We start from the raw sequence: 15586 nt of genomic DNA, 5'->3' as shown, positions 1-15586 counted from the left end.
AGGCACAGCAATCTCAAAATTTTAAAACTAGCTGGAAAAAGTTTCTCCTTGACACCTCCTCCGAACCCCCACAGAAATTTCAATTTATATAATATGTAAAAAACATGGTTGATGAGAATTACTAATTTACATTGGTAAAAACCCAAAGATACAACAACCCTTAAAGGGTCAGCTTGTAACCATATTTAATATGTAGTATAAATGTAAACTTAATTATTCCAAACGAACACCGCCCCCCAAGCGAACGAACCACCCCCCCCCCAAGCGAACGAACCCCCCCCCAAGCGAACGAACCCCCCCCCCCAAGCGAACGAACCCCCCCCCAAGCGAACGAACCCCCCCCCAAGCGTCCGAACCCCCCCCCCAAGCGAACGAACCCCCCCCCAAGCGAACGAACCCCCCCCAAGCGAACGAACCCCCCCCAAGCGAACGAACCCCCCCCAAGCGAACGAACACCCCCCCAAGCGAACGAACACCCCCCCCCCCCCCAAGCGAACGAACACCCCCCCCAAGCGAACGAACACCACCCCCCCAAGCGAACGAACACACACCCCCCCAAGCGAACGAACACCCCCCAAGTGAACGAACCCCCCCCCCCCAAGTGAACGAACCCCCCCCCCAAGTGAACGAACCCCCCCCCCCAAGCGAACGAACCCCCCCCCCCCAAGCGAACGAACCCCCCCCCCCCCCAAGCGAACGAACCCCCCCAAGCGAACGAACTTCTCTTACTTCTTTGTTTTAGTGACCAATAGTTGTGATCGAATATGGTGTAGGCAAAGATGGGACAGAAAATTCAGCCATGGCCTTTTCAACTGAACCATCCTTACAGAGCTCACACGTTAAATCAGTAAGTGGCTCGAAACAGCATGTCCAGACACTCCGGGATGATGATGGCATTGAAACAGAGGATGACACGAGTAAAGCTGAAATACTAAACACTTTTTTCCAAAGCTGTTTCACAGAGCAAGACCGCACTGCAGTTCCTTCTCTAAATCCTCGCACAAACGAAAAAATGGCTGACATCGAAATAAGTGTCCAAGCAACTGGAATCACTCAACAGAGGAAAGTCCACTGGACCTGACGGAATACCAACTCGATTCTACACAGAGTACGCGAAAGAACTTGCCCTCCTTCTAACAGCCATGTACCGCAAATCTCTAGAGGAACGGAAGGTTCCAAATGATTGGAAAAGAGCACAGGTAGTCCCAGTCTTCAAGAAGGGTCGTCGAGCAGATGCGCAAAACTATAGACCTATATCTCTGACGTCGATCTGTTGTAGGATTTTAGAACATGTTTTTTGCTCGAGTATCATGTCGTTTTTGGAAACTCAGAATCTACTATGTAGGAATCAACATGGATTCCGGAAACAGCGATCGTGTGAGACCCAACTCGCTTTATTTGTTCATGAGACCCAGAAAATATTAGATACAGGCTCCCAGGTAGATGCTATTTTTCTTGACTTCCGGAAGGCGTTCGATACAGTTCCGCACTGTCGCCTGATAAAGTAAGAGCCTATGGAATATCAGACCAGCTGTGTGGCTGGATTGAAGAGTTTTTAGCAAACAGAACGCAGCATGTTGTTATCAACGGAGAGACGTGTACAGACGTTAAAGTAACCTCTGGCGTGCCACAGGGGAGTGTTATGGGACCATTGCTTTTCACAATATATATAAATGACCTAGTAGATAGTGTCGGAAGTTCCATGCGGCTTTTCGCGGATGATGCTGTAGTACACAGAGAAGTTGCAGCATTAGAAAACTGTAGCGAAATGCAGGAAGATCTGCAGCGGATAGGCACTTGGTGCAGGGAGTGGCAACTGACCCTTAACATAGACAAATGTAATGTATTGCGAATACATAGAAAGAAGGATCCTTTATTGTATGATTATATGATAGCGGAACAAACACTGGTAGCAGTTACTTCTGTAAAATATCTGGGAGTATGCGTGCGGAACGATTTGAAGTGGAATGATCATATAAAATTAATTGTTGGTAAGGCGGGTACCAGGTTGAGATTCATTGGGAGAGTCCTTAGAAAATGTAGTCCATCAACAAAGGAGGTGGCTTACAAAACACTCGTTTGACCTATACTTGAGTATTGCTCATCAGTGTGGGATCTGCACCAGATCGGGTTGACGGAGGAGATAGAGAAGATCCAAAGAAGAGCGGTGCGTTTCGTCACAGGGTTATTTGGTAACCGTGATAGCGTTACGGAGATGTTTAACAAACTGAAGTGGCAGACTCTGCAAGAGAGGCGCTCTGCATCACGGTGTAGCTTGCTCGCCAGGTTTCGAGAGGGTGCGTTTCTGGATGAGGTATCGAATATATTGCTTCCCCCTACTTATACCTCCCGAGGAGATCACGAATGTAAAATTAGAGAGATTAGAGCACGCACAGAGGTTTTAAGACAGTCGTTCTTCCCGCGAACCATACACGACTGGAACAGGAAAGGGAGATAATCACAGTGGCACGTAAAGTGCCCTCCGCCACACACCGTTGGGTGGCTTGCGGAGTATAAATGTAGATGTAGACATGCCATACATGCATCTGAATGCTATCCATAACTTACATCACAAATCACACCTACATCACAAGTTTACTCTATTTTATCTTGGCAATGGTAGTGCACGAACGCACACTATAGCATAAAGAAACAAAAGGCCTTTGAATATAGATGAATATACTCCTCCCAACACTTCAAACCACACACACCATTGTGGACTTTTGATGAAACTAGTCACAAATAACTACTTACAGTCAGATTACACTAGTTGGTTGGCTAGATGATGTGGGGAAAGGGGACCATAAAGTGAGGTCATTGGTCCCATGGAATTAGGGGAGGATGGGGAAGAAAGTCAGCCTTGCCCTTTCAAAGGAACCATCCTGTCATTTGCCTGAAGCAATTTAGGGAAATCACGGAAAATGTACATCAGGATAGCTGGATGCAGGTTTGCACCATCATCCAGTATGCTAACCACTGTGCCACCTCGATCGGTGATTACACTAATTTCTGTGTAAATGTGACTAAGCTACTTATGACTGTAACTGCTTCCCAAATCCGTAAATTTATGGGCTACAGTGAGATCTTATAAGATACTATTATACAGTCCGTGAAATGCAACAACAGACTACTTGCAAAATAGATACAAAAATGGATTAATTTAACAGTATAGAAACAGGTAAGCAGTCAGAGGACACTGTCCTACAAAGCAATGAGTGTCTGAAGGAGAATAGTGGATAGGGTGTGACTTATGAAAGTATGGCTGCTACCTAAATATATATTTAGAACACAAATTTAACAGTTTCATGCAAGTTTCTGCTACATACCATAAGAAACAATTAAACTTCCTTTATATATACAGCCCTCACCTTTCTTATTTAGAGGTCTTTTCCGAATACACACTGTTATCTGGTGGTCTTCAACAGGATCGGTTTCTCGCAGAGGTCTAAATTCAATGCTACTCCGGTATTCCCTGTACACAATATAAAATTATGATATCAATGTTTTAATTCATTATTCTTTGCCATTCAGATTTCATAAGTAACAAACTACAAATAAAACATTTAAAGAAATAGAGAGAATACAAGGGGAGTAAGAAACAATTAGAGGAACAAAACAATGCCTTAAACTATAACACAAAACCCACACTGAAATACTGCCTGACAATTCGATGACACAGCAACATAAAAAAATGCATTACACGTGATTTTGTAGTACATGAGTTTGTTGTTAAGTGACAGTCGTTTCAGAAGACCTTCACGGGCCATAATATTCATTTGCTCCATACATATGTGTAACATATTCATCCAATCATCTTGTAAATAGAGTATGAAAATACTTTCCAGAGCATGGAAAAAGTATTTTAAAATTATTTTATTTGAAAGCTGGGTTATTCCATGTGAAGTGTCCTAGGACTCCCAGTTTTACCATCTTCAATTTTGATGAAATTTGTACAGGATATACCTGAGGGCCCTACATGAACTTGTGCAAAGTTTCAGGCTCACCTGTAACCTGGTTGAGGTGCTAGAGCCATTTTCGTGAAGACCAATTTTACAGAGACCGAAAAGTCATGAAGAAATTGTCAAGTTTGGCATTCCACTTTTCCTAATGTAAAAGAGCTAGACTCTTGCTTCTGAGTATAGTAGTACAACTGTGTGCTCTACACACAAATGTTGCAAGTAGATTCAGAAAGCAATGCATATGACAATCTCAGTTCGAAGTGGGCAACAAATCATACCGCGAGAAATTTGTCCCATAATTTAATGAGGTGTAAGTAGTGGAGAAACTGCACTATGGACCTGGTCTTTTGCCAAACTACTGGTCTGTCTGGGTGTTTAGTATATCACAAATTTTGGCCTGGCTTGTGTGTTTAATTACTGTGCTACCATCCTGTAAATTTGCCAAAAAATATGAATGTATCAAAATGTACCTGTGTTCAAAGTCCTGTATCTCAAAATGGACACCTACCACATTACATTCATTAACACCATTCAACACAGCACATTTCATTCAATTAAAGAAACTTTACTCTTTGGGTAAGGTGTAAGAATGTCACCTACGATTTGGAATTTTGTTGATTATGTCTTCATTGTTTAAATATTCATTTTGCTGTTTGTTCGGCAATTTTAAACCTGTTTATGACCGGTTCGTTGCTTGATTTAACCATTTAACTGTACTAGAGACTGCTGCATAATTTTTGGGAAGCTGAATGCTTATTAATTTTATTTCTTTTCTTTATTTAGGACTCGACAATTTGATTTTAGTGTCTGAAGCAAATAAAGTTGTTGCTAAAATGGAAGAACAAGATCAAGTTAATGTATGCAGTTTTGGAAATACTAATTCCCCATGCCATTTAATGACGTACAGAGCCTTAAAAGGACTGAAAGCTGTAAAGCAATTTTCCTTAGAAGAACAAGAATTACTTACTAGATGGAGTGGTTTACACCCTACTGAAAATACTCAACTATGCTTCCACTGTGAAGCTTTACTCCTAAAAGATTTGAGGTTTTGCGAAGATCTTGCTGCAACCCATTTGGCAAGAAAAACCACACTGCACAAAAAAGCTTGTGCTCAATCAACATAGAAACAGCTAAAAGGATAACCATGTCTGATATTGAACCAGGCCAAAATATGTGCCCTTCCTGTAGAAAAGAATTTGATACAATGAAATATTCACAAATGGATGTTACGTATCACTCAGATGAAGATGAGACTAATGTTGGTCACAATTTGAATACAAGCTTAACATCTGTTGGAGTATCACCATTAAAATTTCAATGAATTGGCTGCAAGGGATACAAAAGGATATGCAAAAAGTGCAGAATACATCAAGTTGAAGGTGCAATTATTAAGAAAATTGCAGAAGTGGGAGGACTTTATCCCAGTGAATTGGAGCAACCATCCACAAGCATGCAATGCTTGACTTGTTCATATTCCATTGAGGTGATCCAAGAACCGAAAGAAAAATTACATAATCAAATAATGAGAAAATTCAATTTTTGACCTTAGTTCCCCCAAAACTGGTCTATCTAAAAGACTATGGAAGAATTTTGTGTTTAAGAAAGAATGGTAAGGAAGGCTAGAAAGTAAAAACCTGAACAGGAAATACTGGCACAGCCCAAAGGGAAATATGGGGAAAAAGCTTTCTGAGGATGTGAAGCAAGAGTCATAGAACATTTTTATGATGAAGAGTTTAGTCGGATCTGTGCAGGAAAAAAGGACTGTATTACTGTTCGAATAGATGGAGAAAAGGTTAATAAATAAAAATACTTATTACTGAGCAACTTAAATATTTGTTGTTTACCGCAATAAAAATGGACTGGTAATTGGATTTTATAAATTTTGTGAACTAAGGCCAAAGTTGTGTGTGACTGTAGGCACAGCTGGTTTACATTCAGTTTGTGTCTGCACAATACACCAAAATGTGAAACTAATGTTGGCACATAGCCCAATAAAAGAAGATTACAATTAGTTACAAAACTGTTGGCCCTCTCTATTCACCACTACATTGCAAAGCATCAGAGCAAGCATTTGCAGTTCACTAAAGAAGGTCTGAAACCAGGAGAATTGATTATATTAATGGATTTCACAGAAGATTACTTCTTTATTGTCCAAGACGCAGTGCAGGGATGCCATTGGGAAAATAGTCAAGCTACAATACATCCATTTGTCATTTACTACAAAGGTAATGAAAACCTGAAGATTGACAGCTACTGCATAATCAGTGATTGCCTCAGACATGACACAGTTTCAGTGCATGTGTTTTTAATATACTTTATCAAATCCCTTACTTGCATTTTTAAAGAAATTAAGCATATTCATTATTTTAGCGACGGTTCTCGTGCACAGTACAAAAATTTTAAGAGCTTCATAAATCTTCGCCATAATCAAAAAGACTTCGGCATTACTACAGAATGGAATTTTTTTGGAACAAGCCAAGGGAAATCACCATGTGACAGAATTGGGGGCACAGTTAAACATTTAGCAGCAAGAGCTAGCCTTCAGCGCCCAATTGACAACCAAATCTCAACACCAACTGTTCTGTTTTAAAGATTCCATGACTTACCAAACGGGAAAGCGCTGGTAGATAGGCACAATAAAAAAAAACACACAAAATTTCAAGCTTTCGCAACCAATGGTTGCTTCGTCAGGAAAGAGGGAAGGAGCGAAGAAAGATGAAAGGATGTGGGTTTTAAGGGACAGGGTAAGGAGTCATTCCAATCCCAGGAGTGGAAAGACTTACCTTAGGGGGAAAAAAGGACACACACACACACACACACACACACACACACACACACACACACACACACACACACACACACAGAGAGAGAGAGAGAGAGAGAGAGAGAGAAGCAGACATTTGTAAAGGCAAAGAGCTTGGGCAGAGATGTCAGTCGAGGCGGAAGTACAGACGCAAAGATGTTGTTGAATAACGGGTGAGGTATGAGCGGCGGCAACTTTAAATTAGCGGAGGTTGAGGCCTGGTGGGTAAGGAGAAGAGAGGATATACTGAAGGACAAGTTCCCATTTCCGGAGTTCTGACAGGTTGGTGTTAATGGGAAGTATTCAGATAACCCGGACGGTGTAACATTGTGCCAAGATGTGCTGGCCGAGAACCAAGGCAAGTTTAGCCACAGGATCCTCATTACCAACAAACACTGTCTGCCTGTGTCCATTCATGCGAATGGACAGTTTGTTGCTGGTCATTCCCACAGTGTAAACAGGTCAGTTGGTAAATCACGTGGGTGCTTTCACACGTGGCTCTGCCTTTGACCGTGTACACCTTCTGGGTTACAGGACTGGAGTAGGTGGTGGTGGGAGGGTGCATGGGACAGGTTTTACACCGGGGGCGGTTACAAGGGTAGGAGCCAGAGGGTAGGGAAGGTGGTTTGGGGATTTCATAGGGATGAACAAAGAGGTTACGAAGGTTAGGTGGATGGCGGAAAGACACTCTTGGTGGAGTGGGGAGGATTTCATGAAGGATGGATCTCATTTCATGGCAGGATTTGAGGAAGTCGTATCCCTGCTGGAGAGTCACATTCAGAGTCTGATCCAGTCCCAGAAAGTATCCTATCACAAGTGGGGCACTTTCGTTTGGTAAGTCACATCATCCCCTCAAACCCAGAACCTCCCACAGAAGAACCCCAAAACTTGCCGTTCAGTACATCCTCTCTTCTCATTACCCACCAGGCCTCAACCTCCGTTAATTTCAAGTTGCCGCTGCTCATACCTCACCTGTTATTCAACAACATCTTTGCCTCTGTACTTCTGCCTCGACTGACATCTCTGCCCAAACTTTGTGTGTGTGTGTGTGTGTGTGTGTGTGTGTGTGTGTGTGTGTGTGTGTGTGGGCACGCGTGCTCGCTCTAGTGTATACCTGTCCTTTTTTGCCCCATAAGGTAGGTCTTTCCGCTCCCGGGATTGGAATGACTCCTTACCCTCTCCCTTAAAACTCACATCCTTTCGTCTTTCCCTCTCCTTCCCTCTTTCCTGACGAAGCAACCGTTGGTTGCGAAAGCTTAAATTTTGTGTGTACGTTTGTGTGTATCGACATGCCAGCGCTTTCGTTTGGTAAGTCACATCATCTTTGTTTTTAGATATATTTTTCCCACATGGAATGTTTCCCCCTGTTATATATGTTCATCCCATTGAATTTATTTATATTAAAAAAGGAAATTATTGAAGATGCAAAAACTGATCAACAGAAACATTTTGAGGGTGGATGTACAGTGTCTGGTACAAGAGACCATCACCATTTTGTGCCAACTGATGAAAAGCGACTTAGCATTTGCAGATTATCAAATGATACATTGTCCTTTATAGCAAATATTAACTGACATGCTAAAGTTGCTACTAAACAGGTTGCTATTAATGAACTACAGCCTGGCCAGTATGTTGCTTGCGTTTGTGGTGGAAAATGGTGGATAGGAAATATCTGTGAAGTTTCACGTGAACAAAATGATGCCTTGATTAATTTAATGCATCCTCATGGAGCTGCTCAATCATTTCATTGGCCTACCAGAAGAGACATATGCTCAATCCCAGAACAACAGGTAATTGCAGTCATACCGGTCCCAGCTGCTTCAATGATGGGGCGGCAATACATTTTGCCGGTAGCAATAGTTTTGGACATCAGCAAAAAATTTAAAACATTTAACAATTGAAGAATCTGTATTATGTCTTGGGAACCAAAGAGAGACCCAAAAAAGGCTTGGTGACCTGCTAGATACCCACTTTCAGGCTTGGGAACCTGAATTAAAGAAACCCACCTGTGGCTGACCTTGCATGGCTATTGGGCGTGGCCCCTTGGCGATGGGGTTACCAGTCTTGAGATTGGTAGTGGCATAGCCACCATGGACCAACGCAAGGATTTTCCATATTACCAAAAAAGTCAATAGTTTAGGCGAATTTTTTGCACCTTACCCAAAGAGACACCAAAATGAAAATAAGTTTTTCTAATAGAATGAAATGTGCTCTGTTGAAAGGTGTTAATGAATTTAATGTGGTAGGTGTCCATTTTGAGATACGTGACTTTGAATACAGGTACATTTTGATAAATTCATGTTTTTTTAGCAAATTTACAGGATGGTAGCACAGTAACTAAACACAAAAGCCAGGCCAAAATTTGTGATATACGAAACACCCAGACACACAGTAGTTTGGCAAAAGACCAGGTCCATAGTGCACTTTCTCCACTACTTGTTGTTGTTGTGGTCTTCAGTCCTGAGACTGGTTTGATGCAGCTTTCCATGCTACTCTATCCTGTGCAAGCTGCTTCATCTGCCAGTACCTACTGCAACCCACATCCTTCTGAATCTGCTTAGTGTATTCATCTCTTGGTCTCCCCCTACGATTTTACCCTCCACGCTGCCCTCCAATACTAAATTGGTGATCCCTTGATACCTCAGAACATGTCCTACCAACTGATCCCTTCTGGTCAAGTTGTGCCACAAACTTCTCGTCTCCCCAATCCTATTCAATACTTCCTCATTAGTTATGTGATCTACCCATCTAATCTTCAGCATTCTTCTGTAGCACCACATTTCGAAAGCTTGTATTCTCTTCTTGTCCAAACTATCTACCGTCCATGTTTCACTTCCATACATGGCTACACTCCATACAAATGCTTTCAGAAACGGCTTCCTGACACTTAAATCAATACTCGATGTTAACAAATTTCTCTTCTTCAGAAACGCTTTCCTTGCCATTGCCAGTCTACATTTTACATCCTCTCTACTTCGACCATCATCAGTTATTTTGCTCCCCAAATAGCAAAACTCCTGAGCTACTTTAAGTGTCTCATTTCCTAATCTGATACCCTCAACACCACCCGACTTAATTCAACTACATTCCATTATCCTCGTTTTGCTTTTGTTGATGTTCATCTTATATCCTCCCTTCAGGACACCATCCATTCCGTTCAACTGCTCTTCCAAGTCCTTTGCTGTCTCTGACAGAATTACAATGTCATCGGCGAACCTCAAAGTTTTTATTTCTTCTCCATGGATTTTAATACCTACTCCAACTACTTATGCCTCGTTAAACTATGGGGCAAATTTCTCGTGGCATGATTTGTTGCCCACTTTGAACTGAGATTATGCCAAATGCATTGCTTTCTGAACTCTACTTGTGACATTTGTGTTTAGAGCACACAAAGTTGTACCACTATACCCAGAAGCAAGAGTCTAGCTCTCTTACATCAGGAAAAGTGGAATGCCAAACTTGACAATTTCTTCATGACTTTTCAGTCTCTGTAAAAGTGGTCTTCACGAAAATGGCTCTAGCACCTCAACCAGGTTACAGGTGAGCCTGAAACTTTGCACAAGTTCATGTAGGGCCATCAGGTACATCCTGTACAAATTTCATCAAAATTGAAGATGGTCGGGCTGGGATCATCTTCTAAACTGGGACACTTGACATGGAATGACCCAGCTGTAGTTGTAGCTGTAGCTGTGCCAAACAAAATAAAGCATGACTACACAAATTACTACTATGAAGCTGATTTTGATTAATATGTAGAGCTACAAAACTAGACAAAATTTGTGATTTAAAGACTGTTCCTTATGATTTATTAATACCTTATCATTGCGAGGAACTCCCAGTTTGGATTCCCTGGGTCCATATTCATAAGTAGTTCTTTCTCCTCTTTAAGTTCAGCTTGACGCTGCCTCCTTTCATCTCTGTTCTTTTTTAATTTTTCAACTTCTTTCACAACATTACTACGGCGAAATTTACCAGCCCCTGAGAAGAAAATGCAAAATGATGTCAAAACTCAGTACTTGTTCTCACACAACTGTCCTGTTTAACTACACATGCACAATGTTCTATGTAACATATAAAACAGCTGAAGTCAAGCATGCAGTAAACGTGAAGTGAATATTGGAGTTATTTTGTTCAAATTCTTTTGTAAGTGCGGAAGAAATATTACAACAAAAAACTAAAAAAAGTGTGCACATGACAGAAACAGTAAGACATGATTCTTCTTTCCCATCCTCTTTCCCAAATAAAGATATTTAAAAATGGTGGAATAGAGACTCGTGTACGGAGCTGTTTCAATTAAAGAATATAGCACAAGTCAAACTTTGTGAAAATTACACATTGCACAAAAGATTTCAACATTTGGAATTTGTGTGTTCCGAGGATACAAAAACTTTATACATATGCGACTAAATCCTCAAACAGTCCACAAAAAGGAGCATATCAAAGGAGGACACACAATCCTTAACCCCAACGAGTGCAGACAGGAACCTGTATTTCCAACTGTTGCAGGCTGCTGCTGCTGTTGTTGTTGTTGTTGTTGTTGTTGTTGTTGTTGCTGCTGCTGCTGTTGCAGTAGCAGCTGCTGCTGTTGCTGCTGCTGCTGCTGCTGGACTAGTAACTGGTGTTGGATTAACTGCTGCTGTTGTTGCTTTTGTTGCTGCAATGCTGTTAATTGTTGGTGCTGCATAGTGTGTTGTCGTGCAGTTAAATTAGCTGGGTTTGGAGCAATATTTTCTAATCCTCTTTGGATGTGTGTATCCCCATGTCCATTTACTGTTGGAACATTTGTGAGCCTTCCACCTTGTTTGTTGCGTAATGCTCGTTCTGAAACATTTTCATTAAATTACTCTGGTGCTTTGAACATTGCATAGTTGCTACAAATAAATAAATAGTGAGGGCAGTACCAACACAAAATGATCAAAATCAGCCAAATCCTGTATAGACAAACAAGTGAAGTGGCAACAGAAATGGGGGGAAAAAAATTGCTGTTCCATTCCAGCAGTTAGAAAAATAGATTTAGATATTAGGCAGACTAGTTGAAAATAACCAGCAAACATACTAAAGCAATTGATCCCACACTAATGAAGTCTTATTTACTTACTGGCACACTGTACGGTACATGTCCATAAGTATCAGTTGCTTTATCTGTGAATAGACAAGTTTTAACACCAGTTTCAGTTATAGCTTTCAGTTCCTGTACCCTGCACAGATACAACAACAGAGGTACCTTTTGGCACCTATGGAGACAGGTATTCCTCGATAATTCAACTTTTTGTTAACAAATGCTCAAAACAGTTATTGAAAAACAAGATACTGAAACATGGTGTTCTGAATACTATAGACCACGATGAATTATAAAGATCCAGGAACATGTTTCCTTCCCTGGAGTGGTGTGTTCATAGTGAAGTCTGACACCTGCTGCCTAGCAAATCATACAAGTATGGTACCTGTGGAGTTGCTCACAACTGGTTTAATTTTTACTTTTGTGGCATGCAAAAGATGTGTACCTTGTGCAACAGACAAATCATAAAACCCAAGTAGTTCACATAGTATTAACCCTCCAATGCTCGTGCGGATGACACCCGTTATACAAATAATTTTCCCGCTCTATTTAGTCTGACTGAGTTTGCACCATTTCCAGAACCTTTCCATTAACTCTCCATCTGTTAGTTTCAGCTATCACTGGATTTCAATTATGAGGGGTTGCATCATTTACAAAACATTATTATAGCTTGGAAGACACTGGTCAACCGCACGATCACTACTGCTACAATCTGAAACAAAGCCTATGTATGTCACTTTACTGCTTCCCCAGATTCAGTCTAATTTTCATGTGCATAATTGTAGGCACATCATAACTAATTACATTTTGCTTGCTACCTAGAATATTTGTCTAAAAGTAAATATTTTCTATACGTTTAGTTTGTGAAAGAAAAAGAAAAACCTAGGACAGAGTTCAGCAGAGCTGCTGATGTAAGGTTGAGTGATGAAGATCCTGACAGTGATACTGCTGACTGAGAATGAGGAGTGATCCAGCACCATAACAAAAATTGGCAGAAAATGATGAATATTACTCACAGTAAGAAGTTATTGAAGAGGACATATTTCTTTTAGGAAAATATGGAATAGTAAATGGAGGAAAAGTAAATATCCTACCAATGTTAGAACAAGATCTCAATATTATTGCGCATTTACCTGGACCAAAAAAATTAAATTCTTATAAGAAAGACAAAGTGCTACTACAAAGCTACAAAGTTACTTTTGGATGGAAAGATAATACCTCTTATTGCAACAGGTATTAATACTTATATCAATTAAATTTGTGGCAACTTTTCTAGGGAAAGGAGTTCTAAATAAACATATATTAGAGAGTTCAGAGCTTTCATTGGTTTGTAATATACATGTCTCCAAGACATTTTAGAAGGAGTGTGACAAAGTTGTGGGATAACTGAAAGGGTAGTAGACTTGTATCCTGCTACTTATTCATGGGTGAAAATGATTCAGGACGCACTTGAGAAGTCTGACGTTTGATAGTTCCTTTATAGAGGTGTTCGCAGTTGGCTGCTATCAGAGGTACTGGAGGTGTTTACGAACAACTGCCAAATGTTTCTATCAACTACTACATACCTTACCTATATACAGCGTGTTTATAAATGAATATCGGGGTTTTAACGCTTTATAATATTTATTATCTAAACTTACAGTTATAAATGATACGGTATGTCAAATGAAAGAGCAACTCGCACCGTTTTACCAAGAACCTTATAAATGTTCAATGTGAGCCCCATTTGTAACACGGCACACATCAGGTCTATAGCCGAGTTCTTCCCAAACGTTGATAAGTGTGTCTTCAGTGATTGTAGCAACAGCTGCTTCAATCCGGTTTCTTAACTCAGGGAGGTCTGCTGGTAGTGGAGACACGTACACACAATCCTTGATGAAGCCCCAAAGGAAAAAAAATCTCATGGCGTTAGGTCACGTGAATGTGGAGCCCATGCAAAGCAAGCTCAGTCTTGGGCCGCTTGCGACCTATCCAGCGTTTGGGTACAGTGAAGTTCAACCAATCACGTACTTCACTATGCCAATGCATACGCACTGGTGCCAAACACAACTGTTTGAGTTGCTCTTTCATTTGACATATCATCTACAACTGTAAGTTTAATGTAATAAATACTATAAAGCGTTAAAACCCCAATATTCATTTATAAACACCCTGTACTTATATTTAGATTTAAATGAAACACTCCTAAAATCGTTCATATACACTATTCAAAGTGTCCAAATACACCATTTATGTTGTGGATGACACCTGTCATCAGGGCGAGTAACAGAGGGCTAATATAGTTCTGTAAAAATATGCATCTATATAACATAGATATTGTGCACTGTTTTATTTTATTATGCATTTGGGAAGACATAGCAAAGCAGTTATGTGTTTCATAGATTGTATGAATGATTCGTTTCTCAAAATCATGTGGAATGAGTTAGTTTACAGAATTCGTATTAATAATCAGTGTTAACATTAATGAACAGATTGTTTTAGTCCCACTCATGAAACTACATTTAAAGATTAGCTTTTCTTTTTACAGGTTGCCAGTTTTTAAATAGAAATTTGTCCATGGAATAGGAGTTATCAACGAGAAATGGTTTTAAGTTGGATTTGAAGCTCACTTTGCTACCTGTCAGACATTTTATGTTATTGGGCAAATGATAAAATTTTGACTGTTCTTAAATTATATATGTACAATGTAGTTAAAATGCCTAGCTCCTTGCAGAGGTACTTCTGTGACGTCTGTGGATGAACACCACATATTACTCATACAACTCTTCTGTGCAATCATATTCAGTGATGAATGCATCTTCAGCAACAGATGGCAATAAGTATTTGACAGATTGCAATCCGACTTTGGAGGTGCACACACTTCTGAAGAAAATGTATCTTAACATTGCATGTTTACTGAAAAGGAAAGAAGAGGAAAATTTGCATGGGATAGAGCTATTATATCTTTAAGTGCCAACATCTCTGCTTTGTGCAAGTAGGAAATGTACTTAAAGTATGAACAAATATCTCATGCTGAATATTTATTTTTGAACTGTGATGTAGGCGAAAAAAACTGAGTTTAGAACCGGAACGGCATAAAGGATGAGAATGGCTCCGGTCTTGTCTTCCATCCCATGTCCATTTTTTTTATTTCTTTAGAGAAATGATGTTTCTCTCTTAATTCTCACTCTTCTATGATTGTTTATTGATGTTTACCAAAACATTTAGATTTAGTTGGACATTTCATTCAATATACCTAGAATCACAGAAAGGGATCATTTGACACTGTTGTAATTTATCTTCTGAATATAAATTATGGAAATAACTATACAATTGTGCTGAGTTGTTGTTGCTCTTAACTGTCTTCGTACACGTACAATCCAATCTGGCATGGTTGAAGCTGTTTAATTCTAATATTAACCATGAGATCTCCCCCCCACCCCCCCTCCTACCATTTTAGAGATGTCAAGTTGCTGGTACACAATTTCCCTGCTCCTATAGATCAATCAGCCCCTCTGCAGCATCTGGTGTGTCACCCTCCCTGTTCTTGCCTATTTTGAGCAAGTGCACTGATTAGAGTTCACACCACAATTAATTATTGAATTTAACTTTTAAGTCAAAAGGCACAAATTTATCTTTAGGATGATAAGTTAGCTTTGATACTGCCTATGGTGTACACACTGCATAGTTCGAATGGGAACTTTATACTATCACACAACTACATTTAAAACAAATTCCAAATATGGTGACATACAGATTGTACATATTGTTACTGGAACCTATGGG

General features: G+C 40.2%; 1 protein-coding gene across 3 annotated transcripts in view; it reads right to left on the bottom strand.

Moving 5' to 3' along the window:
- LOC126187668 (kinesin-like protein Klp10A) overlaps positions 1-15586 on the bottom strand; it is a 318100-nt gene that overhangs the window by 48242 nt on the left and 254272 nt on the right. For all 3 annotated transcript variants that reach the window (XM_049928898.1, XM_049928900.1, XM_049928899.1), the window contains exons 5-7: positions 11248-11583; positions 10578-10740; positions 3369-3472 (exon numbers count right to left, since the gene is read on the bottom strand). In XM_049928898.1, coding sequence (XP_049784855.1) covers positions 3369-3472; positions 10578-10740; positions 11248-11583 — 603 coding nt within the window. The remainder of the gene's footprint in view (positions 1-3368; positions 3473-10577; positions 10741-11247; positions 11584-15586) is intronic.

This window comes from Schistocerca cancellata, chromosome 5, assembly GCF_023864275.1.
Source record: "Schistocerca cancellata isolate TAMUIC-IGC-003103 chromosome 5, iqSchCanc2.1, whole genome shotgun sequence".
NCBI classification, from domain to species: domain Eukaryota; kingdom Metazoa; phylum Arthropoda; class Insecta; order Orthoptera; family Acrididae; genus Schistocerca; species Schistocerca cancellata.
The sequence above is the reverse complement of the archived record's forward strand: the minus strand, read 5'-3'. Positions and strand labels throughout refer to the sequence as shown.